The 26289-nt window shown below is 47.6% G+C and overlaps 1 protein-coding gene across 5 annotated transcripts in view; it reads left to right on the top strand.

Annotated features, from left to right (window-relative positions):
- Window positions 1–26289, top strand: part of SEPTIN6 (septin 6) — a 31979-nt gene that overhangs the window by 325 nt on the left and 5365 nt on the right. For 3 of the 5 annotated variants that reach the window (XM_082323433.1, XM_082323434.1, XM_082323435.1), the window contains exons 2-9: window positions 6278–6392; window positions 14050–14245; window positions 15397–15583; window positions 15822–15983; window positions 21484–21580; window positions 21847–22015; window positions 22522–22654; window positions 23328–23518. In XM_082323433.1, coding sequence (XP_082179559.1) covers window positions 6278–6392; window positions 14050–14245; window positions 15397–15583; window positions 15822–15983; window positions 21484–21580; window positions 21847–22015; window positions 22522–22654; window positions 23328–23518 — 1250 coding nt within the window. Of the gene's footprint in view, window positions 1–6277; window positions 6393–7037; window positions 7085–14049; window positions 14246–15396; window positions 15584–15821; window positions 15984–21483; window positions 21581–21846; window positions 22016–22521; window positions 22655–23327; window positions 23519–25448; window positions 25493–26289 lie in introns of those variants that run through there. The other 2 variants (XM_082323436.1, XM_082323437.1) reach the window with 2 other exon arrangements.

Below are 26289 nucleotides of genomic sequence, written 5' to 3'. Positions count from 1 at the left end.
AGGGGAGGTTTGGGGTCTCCCCCGCTGGCGGCGGGGCGGCAGCCCGGCCCGGCGACCTTGGGCTGCCCGCGGCGGGGTGGGCCCGGGGGTCCTGCCCTGCCGGCCCCTCCGTCCCCGGGCCCCGCCGCGGCCGCAGAGGGACCCGCAGCGCGGCCCGGGGCTGGCCGGACTGCCGTGCTGGGGAGGCCTCGTCCTGCACCCTTACCCTGGGCTGGGGGCCCCTCGCCAGGCCAGGGTGTGGTGATGGGCGAAGCGCTCCTTGGCATCCCCGTCTCTCCGGGGATGCTGTTCCCCTCCCAAAGAAACCGTCACCCCGCACTCGTCAGCGCACGACGCAGGGAAGGTCGTCAGTCCGGCACCGTCTGCCGCGGAGGAGCCCGATATGGGCACCTCATCCCCGCTGCGCTCTGTCCCCGAGGGTCCCCCCGCGGCGTCGGCCCCGGCTGCCCGCGGGCACGCCGGCTGCCACCGCCGCTCGCCCGCCATCCTAGCACGGCGCAAAGCTCTCTGTGTGCCTGCAGAGAATTATCCAGAAGAGGAGCGGAGGGAGTTGAGCCACCTCTGCGTTTGTCAGAGAAATGCTAAGGAGGCATCTGTAACGTGTTTGCATGCGGAAGCGTTTTGTCTGTCATTTGATGGGTTTCCAACTTTCGTGCCTGTGTGTTAGTACAGAAATAATACTTGGGATGAACGCTTGCCGTTTCGTCTTCAAAGCAGTAGGTTTTAGCATGGATGCGATCTTGTTGAATGGGTAGATGTAGCCATTCCTTGCCAGTTCATGATGTTATTTCCTCCTGGACATACCCATTGCCTTGTACGTGACTGCCAAGGTATGTAAAGTGACTCATTTGCTCCCCTGTCTTTTAAAGAAATTGAGCGTTAGGATTTCCTAAGATAATGTACAGGAGTTTCAGACATCTGCTAGTGGCCTGGAATGAATTGTGATACAGCACAGCCTCTCTTTGGAGGCAAAAGGGAAAGCTAGCTGTGAGACGGACATGAAATTAGTGTGCTGCAAATCCAAAATGTCTTTGTCCAGACAGGCGACTTGTCAGCCCAGGTCTTGGGCATCTGGTCGTGGCTGTGGTTCGTGGAGCAGTCAGCCGTAACGTCCTGGTGATGCAGAGGGCTGCTCCGTGTGTGCCAACAAGGTTGAACACGTGAGAGTTGGGGCTGGGTACGTGGGGGAGTTGGGGTCACCACCCTGCCTCTGTCCCAGCGAACCCTTGATCTTGGAGATGGTCGGTGAAACCCCTTCCCCCCCGGGGCAGGCAGGGCGGCCCCATCACCGCCAAGCTGAGGCCCCTGTCCGGTCCTCTGCCAGCGTGGAGGGGACAGGTTTTAAATGCCAAGACCCACAGGGGATGTGTCCGCCCTGCTCCCTGTGGGTGGAGGACGGGTGCCGAGGACCGGCTTGCTGGGCACTGTCTAACTGTCAATCTCTGTAGTACAGGTCAGAAAAATCATTAAGACTGCTGATATAGATATGTTTGGTTTTTTTTTTTTGATTGCTGGAGGAGACTTCTTCTGGGAACGTATCCAAACAGCGTGGCGTTTCTGCAGCCCTTTGGCAAGGGCATAAAGAAATGTAATCTTAAGAACTGTCAGAATTTGAGATTTCGGAAGCACTTGACCGTTTGTGAATGTTGAATGGCTGAATGATGCAATGCGCCTGAAGAGGGTGGTCCATGGTCAGGAGCTTTGGTGAGATGTTTCTTGCTTTCCGTGGTGGTTGATTCAGAACTATTTCTCTCCCACTTCTCTGTTGTTTTTCTTTTATATGCATCCTGATGATTTGTTATCAGCCAAGCAAGGAAAAGAAATACAGTCTTTATCTATGCTTTACATTCCTGCTTTGCATTTATCTCGTGGAGGATGCTTATACTGTCTGCTGGATGGTTCTCTTATTGCATAAGAGAATTACACACTTGTACAAGTGAGAAGTAGTTGGTACAAGTGTTGCTCTAATTTGCTGTTTAATCCGAACCAAATGCAGTCTGGGGAGATGGATGACATAATGCCGAGGTCATGAGAAGGGATCTGATGATGTTCTGGCTTAAAGATGATGTGAAGAACTGTGGTGCGGAAACCTGAATTCAGGTTCTGCCTTACTTTGCGATTTGACAGTTGACTTCTTGTGCAGGAGTTGTCTCAGGTATAGGGGTTAACCCTCCCTGGGTCTCAGTGTTACCAGGTGGCAGAGGGGCAGGGGGACGGCTGCTGTGAGCATCAGCAGCAGTGGTGGAGCTCTGTGAGTGTTGGTTGATTTGTTTTCGTTGAGGGATGGTGCTGTTGTGTTTGTTCCAGCCGTTTGGAAATCCTCCGAAGGGAGTCTCCGAGGCCTCGGCATTTGAAGTGATTCTCGTCTGGGGAGAGGTGGGAAATTGTGTCTGAAGTACTAAATATCAGCTGTCAGTGTCCTAAACAGAAACACTCTTTTCAATTAGATGCAGAAGAAGTATTGTACTGCAGTCTTCTGTAGTGTTTTCTTGTTGTGCAGGCCTCGTTTGGACACTGAGTCCCTTGGGTTTAGAGCTGTAGCATTCTTTATTTGCTGTGCTCTGCCTGAATATCGCCAAGTGCAGGCTTTTCCTTTGCCATCGTGTCCTTTTTAATTGTTCCTTTAGTCCAGGCCACCAGAAATCATCCTGAATATGGAGCGTTGACATTTGCAATGAGCAGCACCATTGCGTGTCTCGGGGAGGATGCTCTGCTCTTTATTCACAAAGCAGTAACAGCCCGTTGGGGCTCCGAGGACGTCAGGAGCTGACAGCACTGTACCTACTTGTCGTGTAAAGCAGATCAAGGCAGAGATGCACATTCAGCAAGATTTTCCTCTAATTGTTTTTTTCATTCCGAGGACCCTGGAGTGATTCAAACACCTGGAGTCTATATCTTGCCCATTTTATGTAAACTAATATTTAATGTGCAGTGCTTTCAGGCTTGGGGTCGTTTATTATAATGTTGTATTTTCCATAGATTTCTGATAGTTCTCTGTAAGAATTAGAGCTGGTAGCAGTGGTTTCTATGGCATGGAGAAGCCCTAACCAAAAGGTCTGTAAATCCTCCAAAGACGGGGGGAAAAAAAATAACCTCTCCAAGTGGCTACTCCTTACTTTCACTCTGCAATAGTCCCGCCTGGTAATGCAGCAAGAGAGCGTGTTGCTCTTTTTGTTCTTTCAGTCTTGTTTGTGGCAAACACGCTTTGCTTCCTCCCGAGCAACAACAGCCCATTCTATCGCAGGGGCGGTCACTCTGTGTATATGGGGAAAAAAAAGGCATCTGGTATCTTGGTGTGGTGCCAGTGTTCGCACTGGCTTCCCAGAGATCCCGTCTTTGTCTTGGTTCCCAGAAGATGCTAACTTTAAAATAGAGAGTACGGAAGGGCTCTTGGCCATCCAGTGCACGCTGATGCTTGTGGAAAAAGCCTTCACACTGACAATAGTTAAACCGTGCTTACCTTGTTGGTACCTCTTTATATGTTTTAAATTTGACCTGAAAGATTGTTTTTGAAGATAAATAATTGAAGATAGCTCTTGAACGCTTTTTCAGCAAAAAGTTATAAGCTTCAGATATTCTCCCTCAGTTTTGAACAAGGTAGTCTAAATGTACATTTAATGTACAGGCAGGATGACTAATGGCTGTGTTCATATGTTGTTTATGATGATACTGTTTATATATAGCAGCATTCTGGATACAGAGACACCACTTGGTGCGTGAAGACTGGTGACTTGCACTGTTTCTTGGTGGATCAGATAGAAAATGTTTCTTTTCTCTCCGCAGATACGGTAATTGCTGACAACTTTCTGATGTGTGTCAAAACAAGTCTGACCTTAAAACATTATTTCTTTTTTTTTTTTTTCCCCACCACATCTGATCTCTTGATGCCTTGGCCAAGCAGGCTTTGGATTTTTAGCCAGAGTAGCACAATGTACCTCATGGCTGTGTGCTTAATATGAAGGCTCAGCTGCTGTGACTGGAAGTCAGATTTTGCAGTACTTGTTTCCTGGCCTGTAGCAGCTGTGAAGTGTGGTTTAACTGCATTATAAAACCACAGGTGACTAGAAAAAGAGGCTACAGGAAACGGCTTGCAGGCTGAATTCTGTGCGACAGTAAATGCCTCCTCTCAGCTGAGAGTGGCTTAACTTCTACCGTTTATTTTGTTCCATCTGGATCACACTTATATTTAGGGATGAGGAGAAGATTTGTTCTTAATGAGAGCCTACACTCCCTCCCACGCTTCCTGGGGAGAGTAGTGTTCAAACAGTCTTCCAACGGTGCAGTTTTCAGGCTGAGTATTAAAAATACACTTGATATTTCTCCATCCCCAGGAGGAGTCTGCCTGTGGTTCTCTCTCGCGCCTTTGCGGACTCTGTCCACCCATCTGTTCTTCACCGGGGCCATGGTGCTCTCTTGCTGCAGATCAAGCATTGCCACAGCGCTGGGTTTTTGTTTTGGTGAAAGCAGTTGAGGAGAGTTTAGGTGTGTCGTCACAAAATCTGCCTGCCTGACGGTCTCCCTTTCTTCTGCTTTAGCTGTTTGTTTGAGAATTATTGGTCCTTGGAGCTGCATCCTCAGAAGGCACAAACAGAATCTGCTGGGGAACTCCAGTGCCTTCCTGATGAACATGTCATTTGGAGGCAAGGTGCTCCGGCATTAATAAAGCACCATATTTGGTGAACATCTTGGCAGGAAGAGTCAGACTAATACACGAAATATGGCTAAGGGGAAACATATTTACACATCACAGGGTGGTAAATATGGTTAATGGCTGAAGTGTATTTGGAACCTCACATTTGGGAAAAAAACCCACACCACCAAAACATTAACAAGGCAAGTAATCTTACTCTGACAGGCTACTGTAGTAAATGCAGTCCTTGGGGATGTTTTCCTAGCCTAAAATACCAGTACCATTAACAGAAGAGGGAAAACCAGTGTGCCTGCCCCTATAAACAGTCTCTCAAGGTATGTGGAAACATGATTCGGAAAGAATAAGTTAGAAATTACACCCTATAAACTGTTGCCTTTTGGCTGTAGTATTTCTTGCAAACTGATGATGTCCCTGAAAGGCCAGAGGGGAATTTTCTGTATTTGACACTAAAATACATTCTTAAGAAAAGCCTTTGCTCCAGAGACGGAAATACCTTTCTGGGGGGCTGCAGGAGGGGAACTTTCCAGTACACACAAATACACAGTGTTAGCACTGACTCTCCATTTTGCATGATGCCATTTCTGAGGTTGAGCCTCTGCGTGCAGTTTATTACTGTCTGCTGTGCAGGTTTGGAACCCGGAGTGCCTTGGTGTGCATAGGCATGTGTGCCATGGCCAGGTGAAAATTTCTGCACCCCCCTCCAGAAGCAAGCAGGCTCCCTTCTGACCGGGCTGCATGGTTACGAGCAGCTCAGTCCTGGACACCTTTTCTCAGCTTTTTTTTCCTGTTCCATTCCTAGCTTTGAAAGATAGGCTCTGAAGGTTGGGTAGCAACACTCAGAGCTGGAGAAGACCTGCTGCCTTGCATGGTCTGGCCACTTGCCCATGCGAGCATCTTCCTTGCAGCTTCCTTCAATGATTCCTGATTTTCTGGTGCTAATGGCCATTTTATAGATTTGGACAGACTCCTGCTTGCAGGCTGAGATTTTCATCTTTGCAACAATATGGAAGATACTGCTGTGTTTGACAGCTCAAAGGCTGTATTCTCTGCTGTTTCTGTGCTACAGCACTTGAGCTTTGCAGAGGCAGTGTGTTTGGGTTGTTCAATTACTAGATGTAGGTACAGTTTTCCTAATTATTTCTAGCTAGTTTCTGTAATTGCAGCTGTGAATGTGAATTACTTGTGAGTTTCATTCATTCACTTAATGTGAATTGTAATAGGCTTATAGGAAGAGGCATCATTAATACATTCCTTTGCACAGGGGATTCTTTTTGTTTTCAGTATAAGGTGATACTTGAATGTCTACCTAATTACTCAAGAAACAAATGTTTTGCCGCCTCTTTATTTCAGCAGCTGTGTTTGGGTATGTGCTTTGCACAGTTGAATATTTTTCTGACAGGGCTACCTTCTAATGTGTGGCAAACGAAATGTTCTGTTTGTGCCGTCTGGATTTGTTTTGGAGAAGAGGGAAGCACGCTGACACAATGTATGATATATGACTTACAGTATACGTGCAAATCTCTGCTCGGTCTGTGCAGTTGATTCTACTTGGGAGGTCTTAAGGATTTATACAAATAAGTGTATTTTGCTTGAAAATGACACAACTGTTATTTCATTGGATTTCAGGGTGAAGGCTGTCGCACTGTCCCGCTTTCCGGACACGTAGGATTTGACAGTTTGCCTGACCAGCTGGTTAATAAGTCAGTTAATCATGGGTTTTGTTTCAACATCCTGTGTGTGGGTGAGTATTTCCATTTTGGGAAGTTCTCTTGCTGAAAAGGGCTTCTCTGCAGCTGGATGTAGCTTGTAGGTGACAGAGTTAACAAGGTAGCTTTGATTTAAATTTCCCCCACTGTTCTGTCTATTTTCAGTAACACGATTTACTGGTGCCCTGGGAAATCCCTGCTGAGGTTATGCAGTATGGCTGTCTACCAAGCAGTGAACCATAGAAATAAAATGCCTAAAATCCCAGGCTTTTATTATGATCTTTATTTTCCTAGTATGTTTCAATTTAATGTTTTTAAAAGAAAATATGTACTCATGCCAGAGAACTTTGTTCTGAGGTCTTGTTTGGTTAGGTATTGAATTATTATTATTGTTATTATTGTTGTTGTTGTTGTTGTTGTTATTATTATTATTATTATTATTATTATTATTATTATTATTATTATTTTAACAAAATACCAGTCATGCTCCTCTTAAATCACTAAAAGCTATTTTTTTCCTCTGCCCTTCTGTGCGTACTTGGATTAAAATAGCGTCTGGCCAAACCTTAGCTGATCAGACCATTATTCAGGCTGCCATGTGGTATGGATCTCAGCTGGGCTCTGGCGCTGTGGTAGGACTTGGTGTCTGTCTTACAGTGTCTGCCTGTCTCGCAGGTCTTCCCCAGGGTTAGGATCCCAAATGGTCCCTCCTCAGAGGCGCTCCCAGGTAACAGAAGTAATATCTTGTATGGCTTTGGTACGGTAGTGTGGTAAGGTGGATAAGGAAATTAATAATAGGGAATTAATGATTGTCTGATAGGACAGTTAGTTTGGTTTGCTGATGCCGGTGCCCTGCCTTTGGGAGCAGGAGGTTATTGTGTGGCCGTGGCTGCTCAGAGTAAGCCCTGTCTGCAGATGCTCCCAGCAGTGGCTGGCATGGCAGAGGGGAGAGCTGCAGCTGTGGATACCTCCTGGGGACTCAGCTGGTGGTCAGCTCTGCGCCCACACAAAGGTTGTCTGTCCTCTCCTGTGAGAGACCCACTCATGGAATGGACCTGGTGTTTGCCCAGGACAGGGTTAAGTCTGAGACGAGAGGAGGAGAGTGAGGAGAGGGGAGCAGAGCCCTGTTAAATGGAGCTGAGAAGAAAACTTTCCCTGACAATGGCATTCCTGTGAGATGATAAACTTTGCTGACAAGTGGAGGTCACTGTCAGGCTGAGTCGCTAGGTGATTTCCACAGTACGTGAATGTGATATGACCTAGTGAAACTCTTATCCCAAAGACTGAAGTCTTATAGTATTTCCTTTTGCATTTATCGAGCTGCTGTGTTTTTTTCTGCAAGTTATAGGTGCAGCAGTGGATGCCTTCTGTGGTTGTACATTCACTTTGGTGTGTGAAGAGGAGTTGAATGCCTCTGCTTTCCTCTTTGCAGGACAGAAATGGAATGCATTAATTGCTTGTTGATCTGAATAACAAGGTCTCGCCAAGATCAATGCGCATTAGTTATTAATGTCAGTCTGCTATGAATAGTAATAACACAGACATGGTCAATCTTGAAATAAAGAAACTTTATAGAAAAATTTAATAAGCTTCCTTAGAAAAGGATCTGCAAATCTTAAGTTGAGGAGGTCAGGCTTTAAAATGTCTTGTCTGGTGCCTCTGTTAACTTGTGATAGCAAAGTTAAACTCTTAAACATCCAGGAGAAAGAAAACAGAAAGTGCCAGAGTCCCTCTGTCATTTATTCTGTTGGGTCTCACTTGTACAGCAGGAGTTTAGGCTGAAAAATTGAAAGAACAGGGAGCAACTGAGGATTGGAGCCAACAAAACAACAAACAGGTGAACTGATCCCATAGGCCACTTCATTGCCCCCCATTTTTCAGCTGTGTGTGGCATCTGTTGGAGGAAAAATCCAATGACAATTTTGGTCTGCGCCATACTGGATCTGAGCCACCGATTCCTCCAGCTCCCGGTGGAGGAGCCACGGAAAGCTTCAGAAATGACTCTCAGCAGCACATCCAGAGTGGAGCAATTTTTAGCTCTTCTCCTGCTGAAAGCTGTCTCCCCTTTGAGACTAGAGCCAAAGACAGAGTAAATGAGCAAACCTCTCCTAAGGAGTTGGGGGTTGGGGATGGTTTCTCTGCTGTTTTATTCCTCAGCACAAACATTTTCTCACTAAAGCTTCTGAGATAAAACGTTAGTTGCCTCTTAGTTCAGTGCAAAGGCTGGAGAGGTATTTAATGGCTGAGATCTTCTGTGCTGACTGTATTTCTCAGTGAGATGGGGGAAAGAGAGAGAAAGAATAGGCTGACATTTTTTAATGCAAATTTTCTCAGTTTTGGCCAGGATGGATTATAGTTGCATTAGACTAGTGTGCCGTTATAAGCAGGAGTTTCCCCCTTCCTCTCTCCCAGGATTTGCAGGGGATTTGTTCTAAGCAGCCTGTTCAGTGCAATGAGAAACAGCTATTTTGGGGCAGAAATACCTTCTCTTTTCCCAAGGGCTGTACCAAAACTGCTTGAGGTCTCTTGCTCCAAATGAGCGAGTCCCTTGGCACGCGGGAGCTCTCACCAGCTGGGGAAGGGAGGGATGTGCACAGGTTTCCTCGTGCAGAGCTGCCGTCTGCTGTCCATCGGGCAGCTTTCCGTGGGGTGATGAGCTGTACTGCCTGGAAGTTGCCCAATGGTTGGTTTTGTGGTCACTGGTGCAACCAGCTGAGGAGAGAACAGGGTTTATCCAACCGAAAAGCTGTCGGTCTCCTCAGCCCTCTCCTGCCCCCTCACCGCTGGTCCCCTGGGGCGGCCAGCGGCGGCCGGGAGCTGGGTAGTCCTCTGAGGCGCTTCAGTATCTTTTGTGAGCCCGTGTTGCTCCTCTTTCCCCCGCAGCCCAGCCTTTGCCTTGCGATGGGTGAATTGTGCAGCGTTGCTGCACGCCTGTCGGATAAAAAGAACTATTTTTTTCCTCTCTCCATGAGAGATGGCCTTATCAGGCTGAGCGGCCTCAGGGCTTGTCTCAACAAACCTGCTACATTGGATTAGCTCCCATTTCTTCACATGAAAGGGCTGTGCATGCGTATACATTTTCTTTAAGATTGAATTATTTGATGTCTGGAGCCACGGTTGTTAATCTCATGAAGGACAGGTGTTACTCTCTCATGAAAGGGCGCTCTCATGAAAGCCGCTCCATGTCTTTGAAGAGGGAAATAGTCCAAGGGCTCCTCTGTCCTCCCACAGAGTCAGTTGAGGATAATATGATGGGGGCCTCTTAAATCCTGAGTGGTATGGAGAAGGGAGCCAGCAAGAAGCTGTTTGTTGTTTCACTTAACACGTACTAGGGAAAAGCAAATTAAATCGCCAGGCACAAAAAAGGAAGTACAGCTTTTGTGGTGTATAATTCAGCTTACTGCTGCGGGGTGCTTAGGGTGCCAAAATTTCTGTGGAAGGAAGAAGCCATGAAGGTGCATTCAGTGCAAAGATACCCGTTTTGGTTTGGGAAGCTGGGAGCTTCCCAAAGGAAGGAGCATTTGCTGTGGGCGCAGCTTCTTCTGTTCCTCCGCCTTAGCTGCTGGCCAGTGTCAGAGGCAGGTGTGGTAGCACCTCACCTCCACCTCTCACTGCACTTCGTCTCCATCTCACCCAGGATAGCTGGTGCTGGTGCTTGCCTGCACAGCGTGACGTGTCGCTTTGCACTACTGATGGCAGGGTTGCTCACTCCTTGCAGTGCTGGTGCTTGCTGGTTTTTGGGATGGGCTCCGCCTGGTCACCAGCTGGAGAACCCCAGAGTGTGAGCGACGTCCTGCCCAGGGAGCGCAGTCTGGTCCCAGAACAGAGGATCTCCATGGAGTAGCTGAAGGGAGGAGCGTGGCACTTGTCCCAGCTGTGTTTTTGCAAGCGGTGCCACTGCTCTGTCAATGAGGGATTTGGTGAACCATTTCCATCGAGCACCAAAGACACCGCATACATGTGCAGTTGGAGCAGGGAGCATGTCTCAGGAGACCGAGAGGAGGTGTGGGGAGCCCGGCACAGTGTCTCTAGCCTGGCAGGCTGTTGGGTGTTAAGAATGGGTGGTGTTGGGTGTTAAGAATGGATGGTGCCTTCTGGGCACTGGTGTAGTGTTGCTGCGTGTCCAGAGCCTGACTGGTATGGTGTCTCTTGCCATTTTTTTTTTCCCACATCTCTGAAAATTGTCAGACTTAACAGCAAAAATCCATCCCATGATGAAAGGTACAATGTGACAGCTTTTCAGTAGCTGTCAGAGCTTCCTGGTGCAGAACTCTGACAATAAAGGTCACCCTCCCTGCCCCGTCCTCCCCACAGCGCTTTGTCAGCCCTGCTTTGGGAGAACAGACCACTGCCGAGTTGCGTAATCCTTAAGTACAGTTTTGGAGATCAAATCACATGTGTGCCTATAAGCCTGACATCAGGAAATAATCTCCCTGCCAAGGACGCCTCTCACTCGGTTTGCATACACCACTGCTTTTTCCACAGTAATTCTGCCTCCCTTAATCCCCATTCATCGTTTCTGCTTTTTGGAGAAGATTCCAGCGCTGTTGGCTGGAACGAGCACAGACTACTTGTCCTTTTCATCAGACCATCTGTTCCATCTGGACTCCTGTCCTTATAAGAAGCGGTTGGCACCACTTACATCTTCCAGCCAGCAGAAAGTTGCCTCTGTGCAAGGCAGAAGCTCCTAGGAGGTTCAGAAATCCTCCCTTCTGTCATTTTGCCCTTCAGAGTAGCACTGCTGCCTAGCTCTGGTCATATTTAACACAGTGAAGCACTTTATTAACATCTTCAATCTTTACCATCTCGTGTCACTCCCATCAGTGTTAACATTGTGTTTCTTTTAGCTGTGACAGTCATTCCTCTCTTCTCCATCCTCCTTTTCCCTGGCAGGCTTTAACGCCGTGCCGTGTCAGTGGGGTTACACTGTGCGGGGATGGGTGTATCTGCTGGCTGAATGTCATTTCTGGTGTGCAGGCTTCACGTTTGAGATGCCGTGTTAGTCACTGGGTGTTTTTTGTTTTAAACGCAAAAGTTGTAGGTTTTTAGATGGGCGACTCCCACCTATGGAAAAATGCCTTACCAGTTTGGATCTTCCCCTTCCAAAAGGAAAACCTTGGTGTGTGAATTCAAAGTTGCCTTTGCTGGCCCTGTGTAGCTGGCATGAGATGGAGTACAAAAGCATGTTCTGTCTTAAAAATTTGCCTGCATCTCTTATACGCTTCTCCTGGCCCCTCTGACAGTTAGAGTCACTCCTGCTGGAAACAACACATTAGATTGATTTAAAGTAGGTAATGATTAGCAGGTTCAGGATGCATTTAAACAATAGTCTTGGCCTCATGTGAACACTTTTCAGTGGAAGGTGGGAGGCAGAAATGAAAAGTCACTTACAGGGGGTTTTGTCTGTCCGGAAGCCTGCGCGATTTACACGTGACCTTGTGTATCCGCTGCAGAGAGCAGCTCCCTGCCTTGGTCGCCGCTGCTGCTCCCCTGTCACCCTGTCCTGCAGCCCTGGAGGCTCAGGGCATGGGTTGCTGGATCCGACCCTGCTCTGGGGCCTGCCAGGCTGTGGGAAGGAGGGTGTGGGATGGCAGCACAGGAGCGGGTTTGCAGCCTGGTGTGTGGGCGATGCTCTGGAACCCCGGGGCTGACGAGCTCCCCTGTCCTGAGACGCCCCATCAGGGATCCTGGCATTTGCAAGCAAGTAGCCAACTCCCTGCTCTGTCCCGCCCGTCCCTTGGCAGGGGCTCTGGAAGTGCTGCAGCTTTCTCAGGCTGTTTAGATTTTTGTCTTTTTTTACGCTGCTGTTTTCCTGGAATCCCTGAGAAAGGCCTGGCAGGTCATGCAGGCTGTCTGCTGTTAACTCTTAAAATCCCCATCCAAGCTGTGGCGATGCTCTGGCCTGCTCTGCTTTGTGCACCTCCTCCTCATTTGTGGCAAATGGTACCCAAAAAGCCCAGACTACGAGATTCCAGGTCAATGAAAGGCTTGCTGTGATCAGCCTTGAGTCTTCTGGATGGTCCAGCTCGTTCCTGCAGCGACAGAGATTGGTCCCCCTCCCTTCCTCCTGCTGGTGTGTGCTGGTTGGCGGTGTTGTAGATACGTCTGATGCATTAACGTAGCACAAGGGATTGCAGCAACACCAACTCCCAGTGCTGACTCGCTCTTCCCTTCGGATGGCAAATGAGATTGGTGCGAAGAGCAACTGGATTTGTGGCTGTTCTGGCCATAGCTGGCATCAATCGGTGATGGAGCACAAGCTCTTAGCTGGCTCCCAGGCAGCTCTGCAGCTCAAGGTGTACATTGACTTTCAAACGTTCATGAATCTTGCTGCCTCTGCAAAGATACTTGATGTATGATCCTGGCAATCAGAGCCTGCTCAGTTCCCAGAGCAATGGATGTTTGCCCTGCCCTGCCTGTCATGTATTACAGCCCTGAGTGAGAGAAGTCCCTTCTGGGGCCAAGAGAGAGGAATTTGCCAGCTTACAGGGGTGAGGCGCAGAGATTTGGACGGGGGAGGATGGGGAGGAGTTTCCCCTTGTTGAACTGGGCATTTCATGCAAGTTTGGATCTGTTGCAGAGCTCTAAGCCTACAAAAATAAGTTCTTTTCTTCTGAGCAAGTAGGAAAATGATGAAGTTGTCTTGGTTGGGAGTTGAGGGCTTGGGGAGGGAGGGAAAGGCTGCTTCAGCCAGACACAATCTCCCTGTGGTCCCACAGCAGGCTGGAGGAGCAGCCTTCGCAGTGGCTGGGGTTCGGCCAGCTCCTGAAGCTTTAGCAAAAGCCAGCTGGGCAGCTCAGAAATCGCTGTTTCCCCAAAACACAACAGCCCTTGCAGGGCAGAAAACCAGGCTGCTTATGGGTTTAGCACAAAGTCAGATCCTTTTGAGCTCAGAAAGCTGGCTCCGTTGTCAGGGCGTGGTAAGGGAGGCTGCCCTGTGGAATGAGTGCACAGAGGGATTTGTTTTTTTCTTCCTGGGATGTATCTAAAACAAATTTAAGACTGGCCTCTGGGATTTGTCTCTTCCTTCCAGACAAGGAAATAGTTCTCAGTTGATAGATGGAATCCAAATAGCAGTTCAATGCTGCAGAACTTTTGGAAGCAGATTTTGGAGTCTTGTATAGCTTCTGTAGCCCCTAAGGTACGGAAACCAGATATTACAGAAAATGTCCCCTCCCAGTCTAGAAGGCTGATCTCCCAGCTCAGTCTGTTGTGGGTACAAGAAACCAACTGCACAACTTGCTGTAGGACTGGAACCAACTCTCAGTGTTTCTGCACAGAGGGAGGCTATTTCAGTGGCTGCTTATTAGAAGCATATTGATCTGGGGCATCTTTTTTTGGAAATGGCAATGAGCCCCATTCCCCCTCCTACCTTTTAATGAAAACAGCATCTTCTGTAGTGTAGTTGTGGGTTTATGCAGGATCTGAACGATGCTTTCCCCTTTGCCTTTTCACCTCTTTCTTTTCATCTCTACTTTCTAACGATATTAATGGCCATTAGACCGTGAAATGTAATTTGCCCGGAATACAGACCTCCCATTGTACATGGCTTTCTGCTTGCCAGACGATCCCTTTGGAGCATGAGATCTGCTTTTATCTGCTACAATTTCACCCCTGTTAACATTTGGAAGCTGAAAGGCCAAGCCATATTAATATTCAAGAGAACATTTCAGCTCTCTTTTTCTCCACTAGGGGAAACTGGCCTTGGTAAGTCCACCCTCATGGACACACTTTTCAACACCAAGTTTGAAGGTGATCCAGCATCTCACTCACAGCCCGGGGTCCAGCTGAAATCCAATACCTACGATCTGCAGGAGAGCAACGTCAACCTCAAACTGACTATTGTGAGCACAGTGGGCTTTGGGGATCAGATCAACAAAGAGGACAGGTGAGTGAAGGGGGAGAGAGGCTGTGTCGTGACCTGGTTTTCTCACGCAGGGTCTCTCCCTGTGCCCTAGTTGGGCCAGACTGCGCTGTAAGGTTTTCCTCCTTCCTTCTTCTGGGCTGTCCTTGTAATTTCTTTGGGATGGGACAGGTAGAAGAGATGACAGAGGCTGTTGGGTGTCAGCACTGCTCCAGCTATCAAAGCAGCTTTTTTCATGCTGTCAGAGCAATATCTGCCCTGCTGGCAGCCTTCTGCCCAAATTCATCTGGTGGGGAGAGTGAAGAGCTCCAGGGCATCTGTGCTTGTTGCCTTGTGCTGTGCTGACCGCAAGCTGCTGACCAAACCACTAGCGTGGTCTAGTGACCGCTTGGCTTAACAGCCACTTCTGGCAGGGCTCTTCCATGTTGCCAAAGGAATCACGATAAATGTGCAGTGAGATACCCTGGGGAAGTATCTCTGGCAGCTCACGTCCCAGCGTGGCTGGAGCGTGGCGGTTAAGGGGTGTGCGATTCCACCAGACTGTCTCCAAGGTGCATCTTCACAGAGACATTGCAGATGGGATTTGCTTTGTTGCGGATCCGTTAGATTTTTTTAGTTTTGTTTAAGATGCACTGATGTCCTTTACGTTGCGAGTCTGACAGGCTCTGTATTTCAGATGGCCTTGCAAGGGAGTTGCAGGGATTCCTGCCCCAGAGCACTGGGCAAAGGCAGTGCTGAACAGAGATGTGTCTTCCAGCTGCAGGACTCGGGGCTGTGTGCGCAGCAAGCCGTTCGCTCCCTTAATGCAAGCGTTACACACTGCTGCGAATGAGTCTACATTATCCTTCCTTTTAAAAGTCTCTCACCCTCACGTTTCAAAGTATGAGAGTCCACTTTCCCTGGAGGGGATGGTGTGTCTCCTGTCCTCTGCTGAATCTCCAGTCCTGTGTTTTGTTAAACAGGCTGCTAGAGTCTGATGTAGGACCACATCTCCTTGTCAGTAGTGCAACTTTTAAATTTCTTACGGGTGGGGAGGAAGGGAGATTGAGAGAATTGGTTTTGGGAAGGGAAACCTAACAAGCAGCTTGTTTCTTAAAGGCAAGTAAAGGAGCACTGTCTGTTTACCTCTCTGACTGCGAGATATATAACTGTTTTTTTTTTTCCTTTCACCAAAGCTATAAGCCCATCGTTGAGTTCATTGATGCTCAGTTTGAAGCCTACTTGCAAGAAGAACTGAAGATAAAAAGGGTCTTGCACAACTACCATGACACCCGGATCCACGCTTGCTTGTACTTCATTGCTCCGACAGGCCACTCACTGAAATCCCTGGACTTGGTAACAATGAAGAAGCTTGACAGCAAGGTAGGCGCGTTTAACTCTTACTGGGCAGGTTCACCGTGCACGTGGCGGGAAGGCTGCTGCTTTTCCAGGGCACATCTCCCCACCTTGAATAGCCCTTATGCTAGTGGAGGTAACGGGGTTGGCAGATAAATCCTGTAGATTTATTGAGTGCTTCTAAGTTTTTGTAAGTTGTATTGCAGACTTGGAAAAACTCCCTGGAGCAAAGCTGAGGACTTCTTACCGCTCTGTTCCTTTCTAGGTGAACATCATTCCCATCATTGCCAAATCTGATGCCATTTCCAAGAGTGAGCTGACCAAATTTAAAATTAAAATCACAAGCGAACTGGTCAGTAACGGGGTTCAGATCTACCAGTTCCCAACAGATGATGAATCAGTGGCGGAGATAAATGGGACAATGAACGTAAGTGACTCAGCGCTTCCTCCTCTCCCAGAAAAGCACTGTCACTGTAGGCGTTGGTGGCCCATATTGGGGTGTTTCTTAAATCCACTTTCCCTTTTATTTTGTGTCTTAAAATCAGAGGATTTCACAGGGATCCCATCCTTGTAGTGTCATTCTAGGCTAGCAGAGCCTTGTGGTAGGCTACTGCCTCTCTGGTGGACTTTTCTAGGCAGAAAACAGATGTTCTTTTAACCCCTTTCTTGTCCTAATGCATATCTGTTGAGGGACATGTAGGAAATCGGACAGATGGTGAGGCCTGGCTGTGCAGGGCAGGACAGTCCTGGGTTATGAATTAATCAGATGGGTATTATCCGTCTGGTGTGAGGGGCAGGCTGTCTGCAGACACACACCTCTCTGCTCCTCGCCCTGCGTTTTTTGCACCGAACAGTTTTGCTCTCCTGGGCTGGTGTTTCCTGCGAAGCCCTGCCTCCATGGGTGTCTCCTCTTCCCCGTAGCTGTCCTTGCAGCAGAGCCCCTTCTTCTGGCTGGCTCTGGTACTCCTGTCTGCAGAGTTGCTGTTTTATTATTGATCAAGTTACTTAGCTGGGTCCTTGGTCTGGTTTGGCCTTTTGGCTCTGGTGCTGTTAGCCAAAACGGATGCACACAGGGATGCAACGAGGCTGGTTAGAGCAGTGGCTTCCCTTGAGCTACATCAAAGTGCTGATGTGAGAAATAAAACACAAGGGTGGGACCAGATGCCCATCCAGCCCAGTGGCCCTTCTTTTCCCTAAACGTCTGCTTTTGGTCACTTTTGGAGTATATAAGAGAGGGAATGTGTACAGTGCTTCACTTCCTCCAAATACTTCCCTAGCCTCTAACCACATTCAGCTCAAGGGTTTCTCTAGGTTTCTGTCCCACACATCACCTGATGCCCTGCTACCAGTGCACTTCCAGGATCCTGTGGCAAGGAGTTACACAGCTTAACCAGCAACGTGTGAAAAGCAGTACATAAATGGGGCCAAGCGTGCCTCGAGGTGCCTGCAGGTGCTCGTTCTGGCTCTGGTGTTCCCGGCATCGTGGGTGCCTGTCTGTGGCTCCCTGAAGACAGAGCAAGCTGTCCCTTGGCCCCTCTGGCAACACATCCTGACGATGCTCCTATTTTCCAGAAGGCTTTTTACAGGAAAGCAAGTAGGGGAAGTTGCTTGCTTAACTGCTGTTGATGAAGTGCAGGTCTAGCTGATGTGTTTTTGTGTCATCTCTTGATCTAGTATTAATAGTTGCAGAGTGTTGTGGAGAGGCCTGAAAGAAACATGAAGTTTGTCCTACCGTAGAGCTATCAGTGGTGGTTTCCTGGTCAGAGTAGTTTTGTGATGGCATCTTTCTCAGTGCTTAGCGCTCTCACTGTGCAGGACTACCATTACTCCTGGAAATGAAGATGTAACATCACTCCATCCTCATGGAACCAGAGGTGTGATGGCAAAGGGAGAAGTCCTCTACCCTTGGCCCTTCTGAGGGCGGAGGTAAACCTCTGCTCGTCTTTCCTTTCAGCCATTTACATGTCTCCTGGGAGGGAATTGCTGTCTCGGGTCGTAGACATTCTGGGTTATGTCAGTCGCTGCACAGAGAGATCAACTCTTTAAATCCTCCATTAAACGGACATAAATCATAATTACCAGGTTTATGGGGGCTAAGCAGGCCAGAATCTGAATCTGATCAAGGCAGTTTTGCAGACCTGGAAAACTTGTACCCAAAGACTGATTTTATTAGCAACATAAGACAAATCTGCTTATGCTTCAGGTCAGGAGATGAGCTTGTGGAGGGACTGAGACGAGTAAAAGAGCCAGGATGGGTTGATTTAGGTTTGTGACTTAACTTGTCAATTTTAGTCATGTTTAAAATTGAGGAATGGGAACCTTTGATTTAAATCAGTTGCCTTAAGCTTTGTGTTTGTACTTCTCTACAGAAAGCTTCGTTGTCTTTGCCTATTACAGATCTACATCTTTGAAAGGTTGTAAATGCAGTCTTCATGCTTTAGTAGTGCTTTTTGCTGACCAGCAACTTCTCTGGATCAGTTACTTTTTTTTTTGAGAAAATTGAAAATTTGAAAATTGAGACTAGTCTTTTGATTACTTAATAGTTTGCTTATAACCTGCATTAGTTGTCTTTTGCATGAGAAGTAAAATTAGGCTTTAAAATATGTAAATTCACTATTTCATATGCATTTTACTTTATTATATCCCCTTGTGCTGGATGCATTAGGAATTTTTTTTCCAGAGTATTTTGCATTCCAAATTGGCTCACTAAACAGAGAAAATATTGCCTGATCTGGCAGGAGTTGATTAACTGAAGGATTTAAAATCTGTGCTGTCATAATCAGAAACAAAAGTATTTAACCATGAACAAAGGTATCAAGTGAAGTATTTAGAAAGTAATCAGATGATTAAACAAATCTTCAGAACAAGATGCCTGATTTTCTTTGAAATTGATTTGATCTTTTTGAGAATCCGACCAAGCATACATTTACAAGTTTGGAGAAAACACTGTCCAAAATTCCTTAGGTCTCTTCTCATCTGGATTTTATTCTTAAATCAAATAAGAAAAACAAGCTCTCCTTTCAACTCCCTATTGGCTTTTCCATTTTGAATGAATTAGTGTAATTACTGAAGAAAATATTCTCCCTGCACCTGCTAGTTAAATGAAACCACATGTAGCCACATGAGTTGACCCATGTGGTGGGAGCTGGAACATCCTTGCTGGTGGAAGAAGGAAATCACCAGCACTTTCTCCCTGGCAAAGACAGCAGCCAAACAGTTGGCACCAGCGGAGGAAGCAACTCTGCTGTTGAGAGTAACTGGGCCCATGGACGGCCGAGGTTCAGGCCGTGCCTGTGTGGCCATAGCATGGTGTTTCTGCCACTATATCAGGTTGCTCCTCTTGCTCCCATCCCTTCCTTTGTCCCTTGGAAATCCCCTTACTTCACTCTCCCGGAGATCTGGATATGAAGCAAACAAAAAGCATTTACAGCTGTAGGAGAAGCCGACCATGGGATGCTCCTCATGGAGAGTCTGAAGAAGCCAACAGAGTGGTCTAGAAGCTCTTACCCAGAAGTGGCAAGATGGGAAGAGAAGCGGGCAGCTCCGGTGGACTGTGGAGGAGAGTGTCACCAGTGGGGAGCACACTGTCACTAGCAAACATTCACCTGATCCTGTGTCCTGGACAGGGAGCGGCTGGCCTGAAACCTCATGCACCACAGAACTGTGATGGCTTTTCCTCTGGAAATAGCACTGTGCAGGCCTGCAGAGGAGGGTGTAGCCTTTGTGGGGTTTAGTACCTGGGGCGTTTCAGAGTTTCCAGCAGTTGGACACAGGTACAGACCAGTTCCAGCATGTCCCGTGGTATGGAGCCCAACCTGCAGTAGGTGAAGAGCCCACCCAGTGCCTGGCAATAGCCAGCATGTCCCCGTGGTGTGATGTCTCCAGTTCCTCCCGGAGCAGCCAAAGGTGGCGTGTGGCCCTTGCTTAGCCCTGGAGTCCCTGCTTGCCCTCTCCCCCAGCAGGCTGCCTGACAGTGGCTGCACAACGGGACGCCGTGGGACATGCAAGGCCTGTTTGGAGCCGGTGGAGAGGCAGAGACCTGCTCCACAGAGGCCACTGACAATTCTTCTTGACCCCATGTGCAGAAGTGTTTGTGGATAGTGCTGCTGCTTGTGTGTGGTCTGTCTTGAAGGCAGGAAAAACTACAGCTTGTAGAAATGAGGCAGCAAATTATTCCCTTGAAAGCTGGCTAGGAGAGTTTCCCACATGTTGCGGTATGCAGGCTGTTGAGACAGCTTTATTTCCTTTCCCTCCAGTGTTTTGTATCCCCTGCCCTTTGCGATTAGACAGCCTTCTGCTGAAAATCAGATTCCTTCAACCTGGGAGACCACTTTCCTTTTTCTGCTGCTTGGCCTCTCCTGCAGGGAACTTACCCTGCGCAGAGCAGGCACAGCACCGTGCTGGCCTGTGTCCCTCCAGGCGCTGGCGTGTCAATGCGATTGCAAAGGTAACTCGGCATGGAGAGTGACCTAGGAGGCAGGGAGCCTCTGCGTGGCCCAGGACGGCCCCATCAGACTGACCACCAGCCCCACTAACTCTGCATTCGTCCCATGTGAGAGCTGGGAGGCTGAGGAATAAAAGCCGAAGAGCCCATCTTTGTGAGTGCTTGCAGGCAGTTCTGCTGTATTTGCAGTTTGACTGTATGAGCCACACTCTGAAAGCAGAAGACATCATCTCTGAAATCTTTTGTTTGTACCAGCTGTCATGAACTTGTCCAAGTTTTCAGATAACCTGTGGAATTAAAACTTCACTACCTGCTCTTGAGATCAGTCCAGAGTCACTGATCTTCCATATAATTGGCTTCCTGGGGCCCTTTTAATTGCCCAGAACTCAGCACACTTTAAAAGCTCTAGCTAACAAATGTCACTGCACAAAACTCAGCAGAAGGGGTGGGTGCAGGGAGCTGGCAACTTTATTTTTAAGCGCTGAAACCTTGCACTTGACTTCTTTGCAGCTTGGCAGAATGCAGTGTAGTTCCCAGGAGCAAGTGGAGGTGGGGAGGGATCTCACTTATTGCACAACAGATAAATGCAGCAAAGTATGATGGCAGTGTCTGGGGGGCTCGCTTGGCTGCCTGAGTTTGGGGAATGAGGGAAGTATAAGGTGAGGTCTTCTGAGCCTAGATATGTGTCGGGAGTGTTTCTGTTCCAACTCTGCTGAGCTTGCACTGGGTGATTCTCTTAGTATCTCTGCAGAAGGCAAAAAGTATCTTCTTTACTAAGAAGTGATGATTTTTTGTTTCTGAGTTTTAGACAAGCAAATCCATCTTGTTCTTAGTCAACCTTCAGGTACTTGTAACAACTGTACTCTGTGGAGTGTGTGTCTTGGCTTGAAGAGCGTACCAAGGCACAGTTAAGCTAGCGGCACAGCTCTGCTGTCCCCAGGATCCCTCCTCATGGATGTGATCCCTGGATTTGGCCTCCTTTGTTGTCTAGCTGTGCAGCCACCTAGCAGTGGCTGTGTATCAACATCATAACATTTTGTTGTCTTGTGCTCCAGTGTGAGCTGAGGGAGTGGTGGGGGAATAAAATCAAGAAGGCTCCAAGACCTCTTTTATTGCTTCTGTGCTTGTGCAGATGTTCTCCTCAGCCACGGCAAGCCCCCGGGACAGCACCGCAGTCAGAGCCGCGCAGCACGTTGTTCGAGCTGTCATTCTGATGCTAGTCTTGCACTGGCTCATCTCACCTGAGACCCTGTGGCTGGGAGGATCAGCCAGGTAGAGGATATAGAGTGGTAGCACTAACAAGGTTTCCAAAAAGGACCCTCCCTTCTCCCCCCTGTCTTGGGCTAGTGGCCAGTGACTAGACTCCCCGAGATTAGCATGTGCATAACGACCGTCTTGCTCCGTGGCTGTGCTAATCTCTGTGTGCTGGCAAGTCAGCCAGAGTTGAGAGGGACTAATGTGGGTATCATTAAATGTGTTCCAGGGCCACTTGCCGTTTGCAGTGATCGGGAGCACGGAGGAGCTGAAAATAGGAAACAAAATGATGAAAGCTCGTCAGTACCCCTGGGGCACAGTGCAGGGTGAGTTGAGCCCTGGGATTTTCAAGGCGTGAATGGTGACACTTCTGCCAGGAGGCAGTGGGCTCTCATAAGAGAAGCAAGGGCCTGCTGGACTTCAATATGTCTCTGAGGATTATCCTTTGTTAAATCCGTGTGTCAGGCCTATAGTGACAGTTTTCTCTGCTCAGAAGGGCTGTTAAACCTGTTGGAGGAGTAGACAGGTGGGGAATGTGGGAAGAGACCTTTGTTACTGCCCCCATTTTACTCCTTATTGTGTCTTCTTACAGTGGAGAATGAAGCTCACTGTGACTTTGTGAAGCTGCGGGAGATGCTGATCCGTGTGAACATGGAAGACCTTCGCGAACAGACCCACACACGCCACTATGAGCTGTACCGAAGATGTAAACTGGAAGAGATGGGTTTCAAGGACACCGATCCAGACAGCAAACCCTTCAGGTGGGATCCCTGGAGGAGACAGGAGAGCTCGAGAGAGGCATTGTTGGATGTGCTGCATGCACGTGTGTATGTCTGTGTCCTTGAGAGAGCACGTAAAGAACCAATGCAGCAAGAAAACCTGCCAGGTCAGATAAATCCAGACTTCAGCAAAGGTGTTGGCTGAGTGAGAGGAGGTGAAAACACAGAGTGTGTGTGCAGGATTGACTGTGAAACTGCAAGTATAGGAGTAGAAATATCTGTGCTGCAGAGATACAGCAGTGTCCCTCTGAACTAGTGTTTGTTGCCAGCTGGTCTCTTTGAATTACCGAACATTCAACATACGTAAAAGTGCAACAGCTTACAGACCCCAGAAATGGCTGGATGACGATGACCTTGGGCACACATGGGTGGGTGAGTGGCAAATGTGCTGTGAGCAAGCAATATTCATGGTGAGGGCCTGATTTCAGAGGCTCAGGGGAAGCAGAGTTTGTCCCAAGTCATATCACTGGACTTTGGTTTCTTTTTAGCTTACAAGAAACTTATGAAGCCAAAAGAAATGAGTTTCTGGGGGAACTGCAGAAAAAGGAAGAGGCGATGAGGCAGATGTTTGTCCAGAGGGTCAAGGAAAAAGAAGCGGAGCTGAAGGAGGCTGAAAAAGAGGTGAAGACTGCAGTACTTGTCTCTTCATGGTTGTGAGTGATAGATCCACTCTCAAGTAGGTTGCTGCTGCCAAAGCACTTTCTGCAGAGTGTGGTTTAGGACTTTCTTATCAAGAAGTCTAAAGTTTAACTGGGGGTCATGGGGACATTAAGGTGTTCATCCTGTAGGACAGAACTAGATCACAGTGCTTGTAGTGTACAACTCAACTGCACCATGAAAGTGCCATAATCTTGATTCTGATGGAGAGTTGCAGTGTGGCAAAATTCAAGGAGAGAAACAGCCCCTGATGCAAGCTTGTTATATAAAAAATATACCCATACAACTTCCTTAGCATTGTGAAAAGTCCATTAATTTACTGACCTTTAAAGAGGAATAAGGCAGAGACACCAGAAATGGATTAAAGTTTTTTTTACGATTATACTCTCCCAGTCCTCTGTTGTTAGTATGTGCAATGGTGCATCACTAGAACACTGCCTGGTTTGTAAGCTGTTGTGGAAGGAGACTGTTCCCTGCCCTTTGCCTACGCAGTGTCAGCTCAGGGAGCTAGAAGTGATGTAGAGACCAACGGAGACTTGCAGGCTCAGATCTCATGGGATCCTTCCATCTTCCTCTTTTCCTGTGAACATAATATCTGGTAGTCTGGGCCCTGCTCACCTCTCTCCTTTCCCTCTAGCTGCATGAAAAGTTTGATCGCCTGAAGAAGTTACATCAGGATGAAAAAAAGAAGCTAGAGGATAAGAAGAAGTCTCTGGATGATGAAGTAAATGCATTTAAACAAAGGAAGACAGCAGCTGAATTGCTCCAATCTCAGGCTCAGCAGGCTGGAGGATCGCAAACTCTTAAAAGAGATAAGGAAAGAAAAAAGTAAGTTGCCAATACCCAGTCGTATTTGTGTTTGGTAATGGTTCTCCTTTACCATTTTTCTGAGCATTCATATCTCTCTCCCAACCTAGCCAGTCCTTATCAGGGGAAGGTTTGCAGCCAGATTCAGTCCCTAGTAAGGCTGAGCAGTTGCTGGAAGCATTTTACTTTTAGCTGTCATCCTGAAGAGCAGGGAGCAGTGCTAACCTCCCTCATTGCTTGCTGACAGCATGGGAGAGGACGAACTTGGTTTTATTCCCCAAGATTCCCTGCTCCTCCCTTGGTCTGTCAGTGCCTGTAATGAAGTGGAACAATATTGCCTGCCAAGGCTAGGGTGTGGGTAGCAGGGATGTCCTGCTGCCACCAGAGAGGAGCTTGTCCTGTCTCAGGGTCTTACTTGTTTAGGTTGTGGAAATTATTCAGGGAGACTAATAGTCTTGAATTCTGGAATCTGCAAAATGTAAGGCTGCAAAATGAAGGGACAGGTCATCGCTCCTTGTTAATGCTAGCACTCTCTCCAGCCCTAAATGACCTTTTTGCTCTCCACAGAAACAGTGAGAGATACTGCATGGCTTTAGCAGGGGTTCCCCATGCCAGGGACTGGTGAGACAGGATTCAGCCCCTTGTCAGGGTCCTGTGATCTGGGCCGTCTGCGGTGACCGTGCCAGGCTTCTAATGCTCTGCAGTTGCTCAAAAGCAACCGGCTGTACAGCTGAAACTGTCCTCCCGGTTCACCTAGCAATGAGCAGTTCCTTTTCTTCTCACTGGGGTATGTTTCCCAAAACGGAGTGCTGTGCCACCTTAGCATGTGCACAAAGAGTGGTATGCAGATAAACAAGGGTCTGGTTTCTATACCACTGCCATAATCCCCTCTCTGCACACCCCTGGGGCAAATCCAGAGTAAGTCTGGCCTGTGCTATGCAGTCTTAAGTACACGGAGAAGTGCTGTTAATATGAAGAAAAAGCTGACAGGACTGTTTGTCGGGGGAAATAGCCCTTGACTGTTAAGCTTGGAATCAAATGAGACAGGAGAGGAAAATCCCAATAACCAGAACGAGATCGTGGTTTAGTCTTTTTAGTTTTGAGCTGGAGCTGCTTCGGTGTCAACATTCTTTTGCGATGAGCAATTAGTGCTCCTGCCCTTTTCTTGCTTGTCCGTTTCTTTTTCCACTGCATATTTTGATTTGCTCTTTTGAGTTACCTTCAGGGGGTGTTAATATCTTTTCATACTGAGGAGCCTGAGACTGACTGGGGACAGACTTCCCTCCCCAGCCTGGAGTGTGTGAGGAATACACAACTGAGTTTTTTCATGCTTAGAGCCCTCAGACATCTGCACGCTGAGGACTGCAGACTTCAGCCCTGAGATCAGTCAGGGTCAGGAATGCAGAAAAGGGAGACGACGTGCCCTGTAGTATGAGCAGTTAGTTGCTGAGGCCCAAGTCACACTTGTGTTCCTAGAAGCAGTTCTGATCGCAGAAGAGCTCCTTGACACCAGACACACTCATATGGAAAAGCATTGGTACCGTCATTGTCAGTTAAGGACACAGAAAGGCACAGAAAACTCCATGAAAGAGATAGGTCAGTGCTTGAGTAAGGCTCGGGAAGATCTTAGGAGACCTCTCTCTCCTCCAGGAAAATAGATGTGTTGGAAATGGTGCTGTTTTCTTTACTCTGTAACTTCTCCAATTGTTCTTAATAATTCATTACAGTATTTAGATCATAAATACCTCTAACAATCCATGAATTTCACAAGCTGTAGCTTGATTATGTCTTGTTTACTAGTGGCTGGCAGTACACTAGCCTTTTCTTTCACAGGTGACTCTTCTAAACCCAAGCTCTATAATTTGCACTAATCATGACTTGATTTCTTTTTTGTTGTTGTTGTTATATCATTATCATCATTATTAGCTCTTACATGTATGCTGTTTTACAGTTAGCTGCTGTTTGGCTGCATGGTGCATGAGGCACATTGTCCTGGTAAGCGTCATTAACTAATATAGACCTCACAGTGGGATCAGTTACAGTTCCTAAAAAAGCAGACCCTGTGCAAGTCCAGAAGCCTAGAAGTATTATCTCTATTTTCCTCTGCTGCCACCCTTACATGCTCTACCAGTCTCTCTCTACATAGGCAGTTGTAGAAAAAGCATCCAATGAAGTTTGTCTTTAAAGATCCTGCAAAGTAAAATGCAGGGAGACTCAGTATTAGGACATGAAACGTAGAAAAAAAAGGATTAGGTCCTCTTCATTTTTAAATCTTCCCAGCAGTTCACTGGCTCCGTTTTCTTTATTCCATCTCCCTTAGAAATAAATTATATACTTTAATCACGTGGGCCATGTTGATACTATGGCAACAATTGCTATGGAGATGTGGTGCTGATGATAGAACCCAGCTAGCCATGAAAACGTCTTTTCCCTTTCTCCTCCTGCCCTCCCACCCCTCCCAGTTGTACTGTTAACTTGGGGTTGCAGTGCAGGTGAAGGTAGATGCAAGACTAGTTTCTATTCCCCCCCTTCACATACTAACAGATGGTAAATTCTGCCAAACCTAGAGCTTTCCTTTGTCCCAAAGCACCAGAGAATCACCAGACCCTGTGTGTGTATGAGTGTGTGTGTATGTATGTACGAGGGGACATTAAAGAAGCTACTGCCGAGTAACCAAACCAATATTCACTTGCTGACTGATTATAGTTGATTGTCCAAAACCACAAGAAATGATGGGCTGAACATGTAGCAGATAATGAAGGTTCGGAAGATAGATTGAGGGACTTTATGAC

This window comes from Platalea leucorodia (assembly GCF_965183815.1).
Source record: "Platalea leucorodia genome assembly, chromosome: 10".
Classification (NCBI taxonomy): domain Eukaryota; kingdom Metazoa; phylum Chordata; class Aves; order Pelecaniformes; family Threskiornithidae; genus Platalea; species Platalea leucorodia.
Note: the sequence above shows the minus strand (reverse complement) of the source record. Positions and strands in the feature narration are given on the sequence as shown.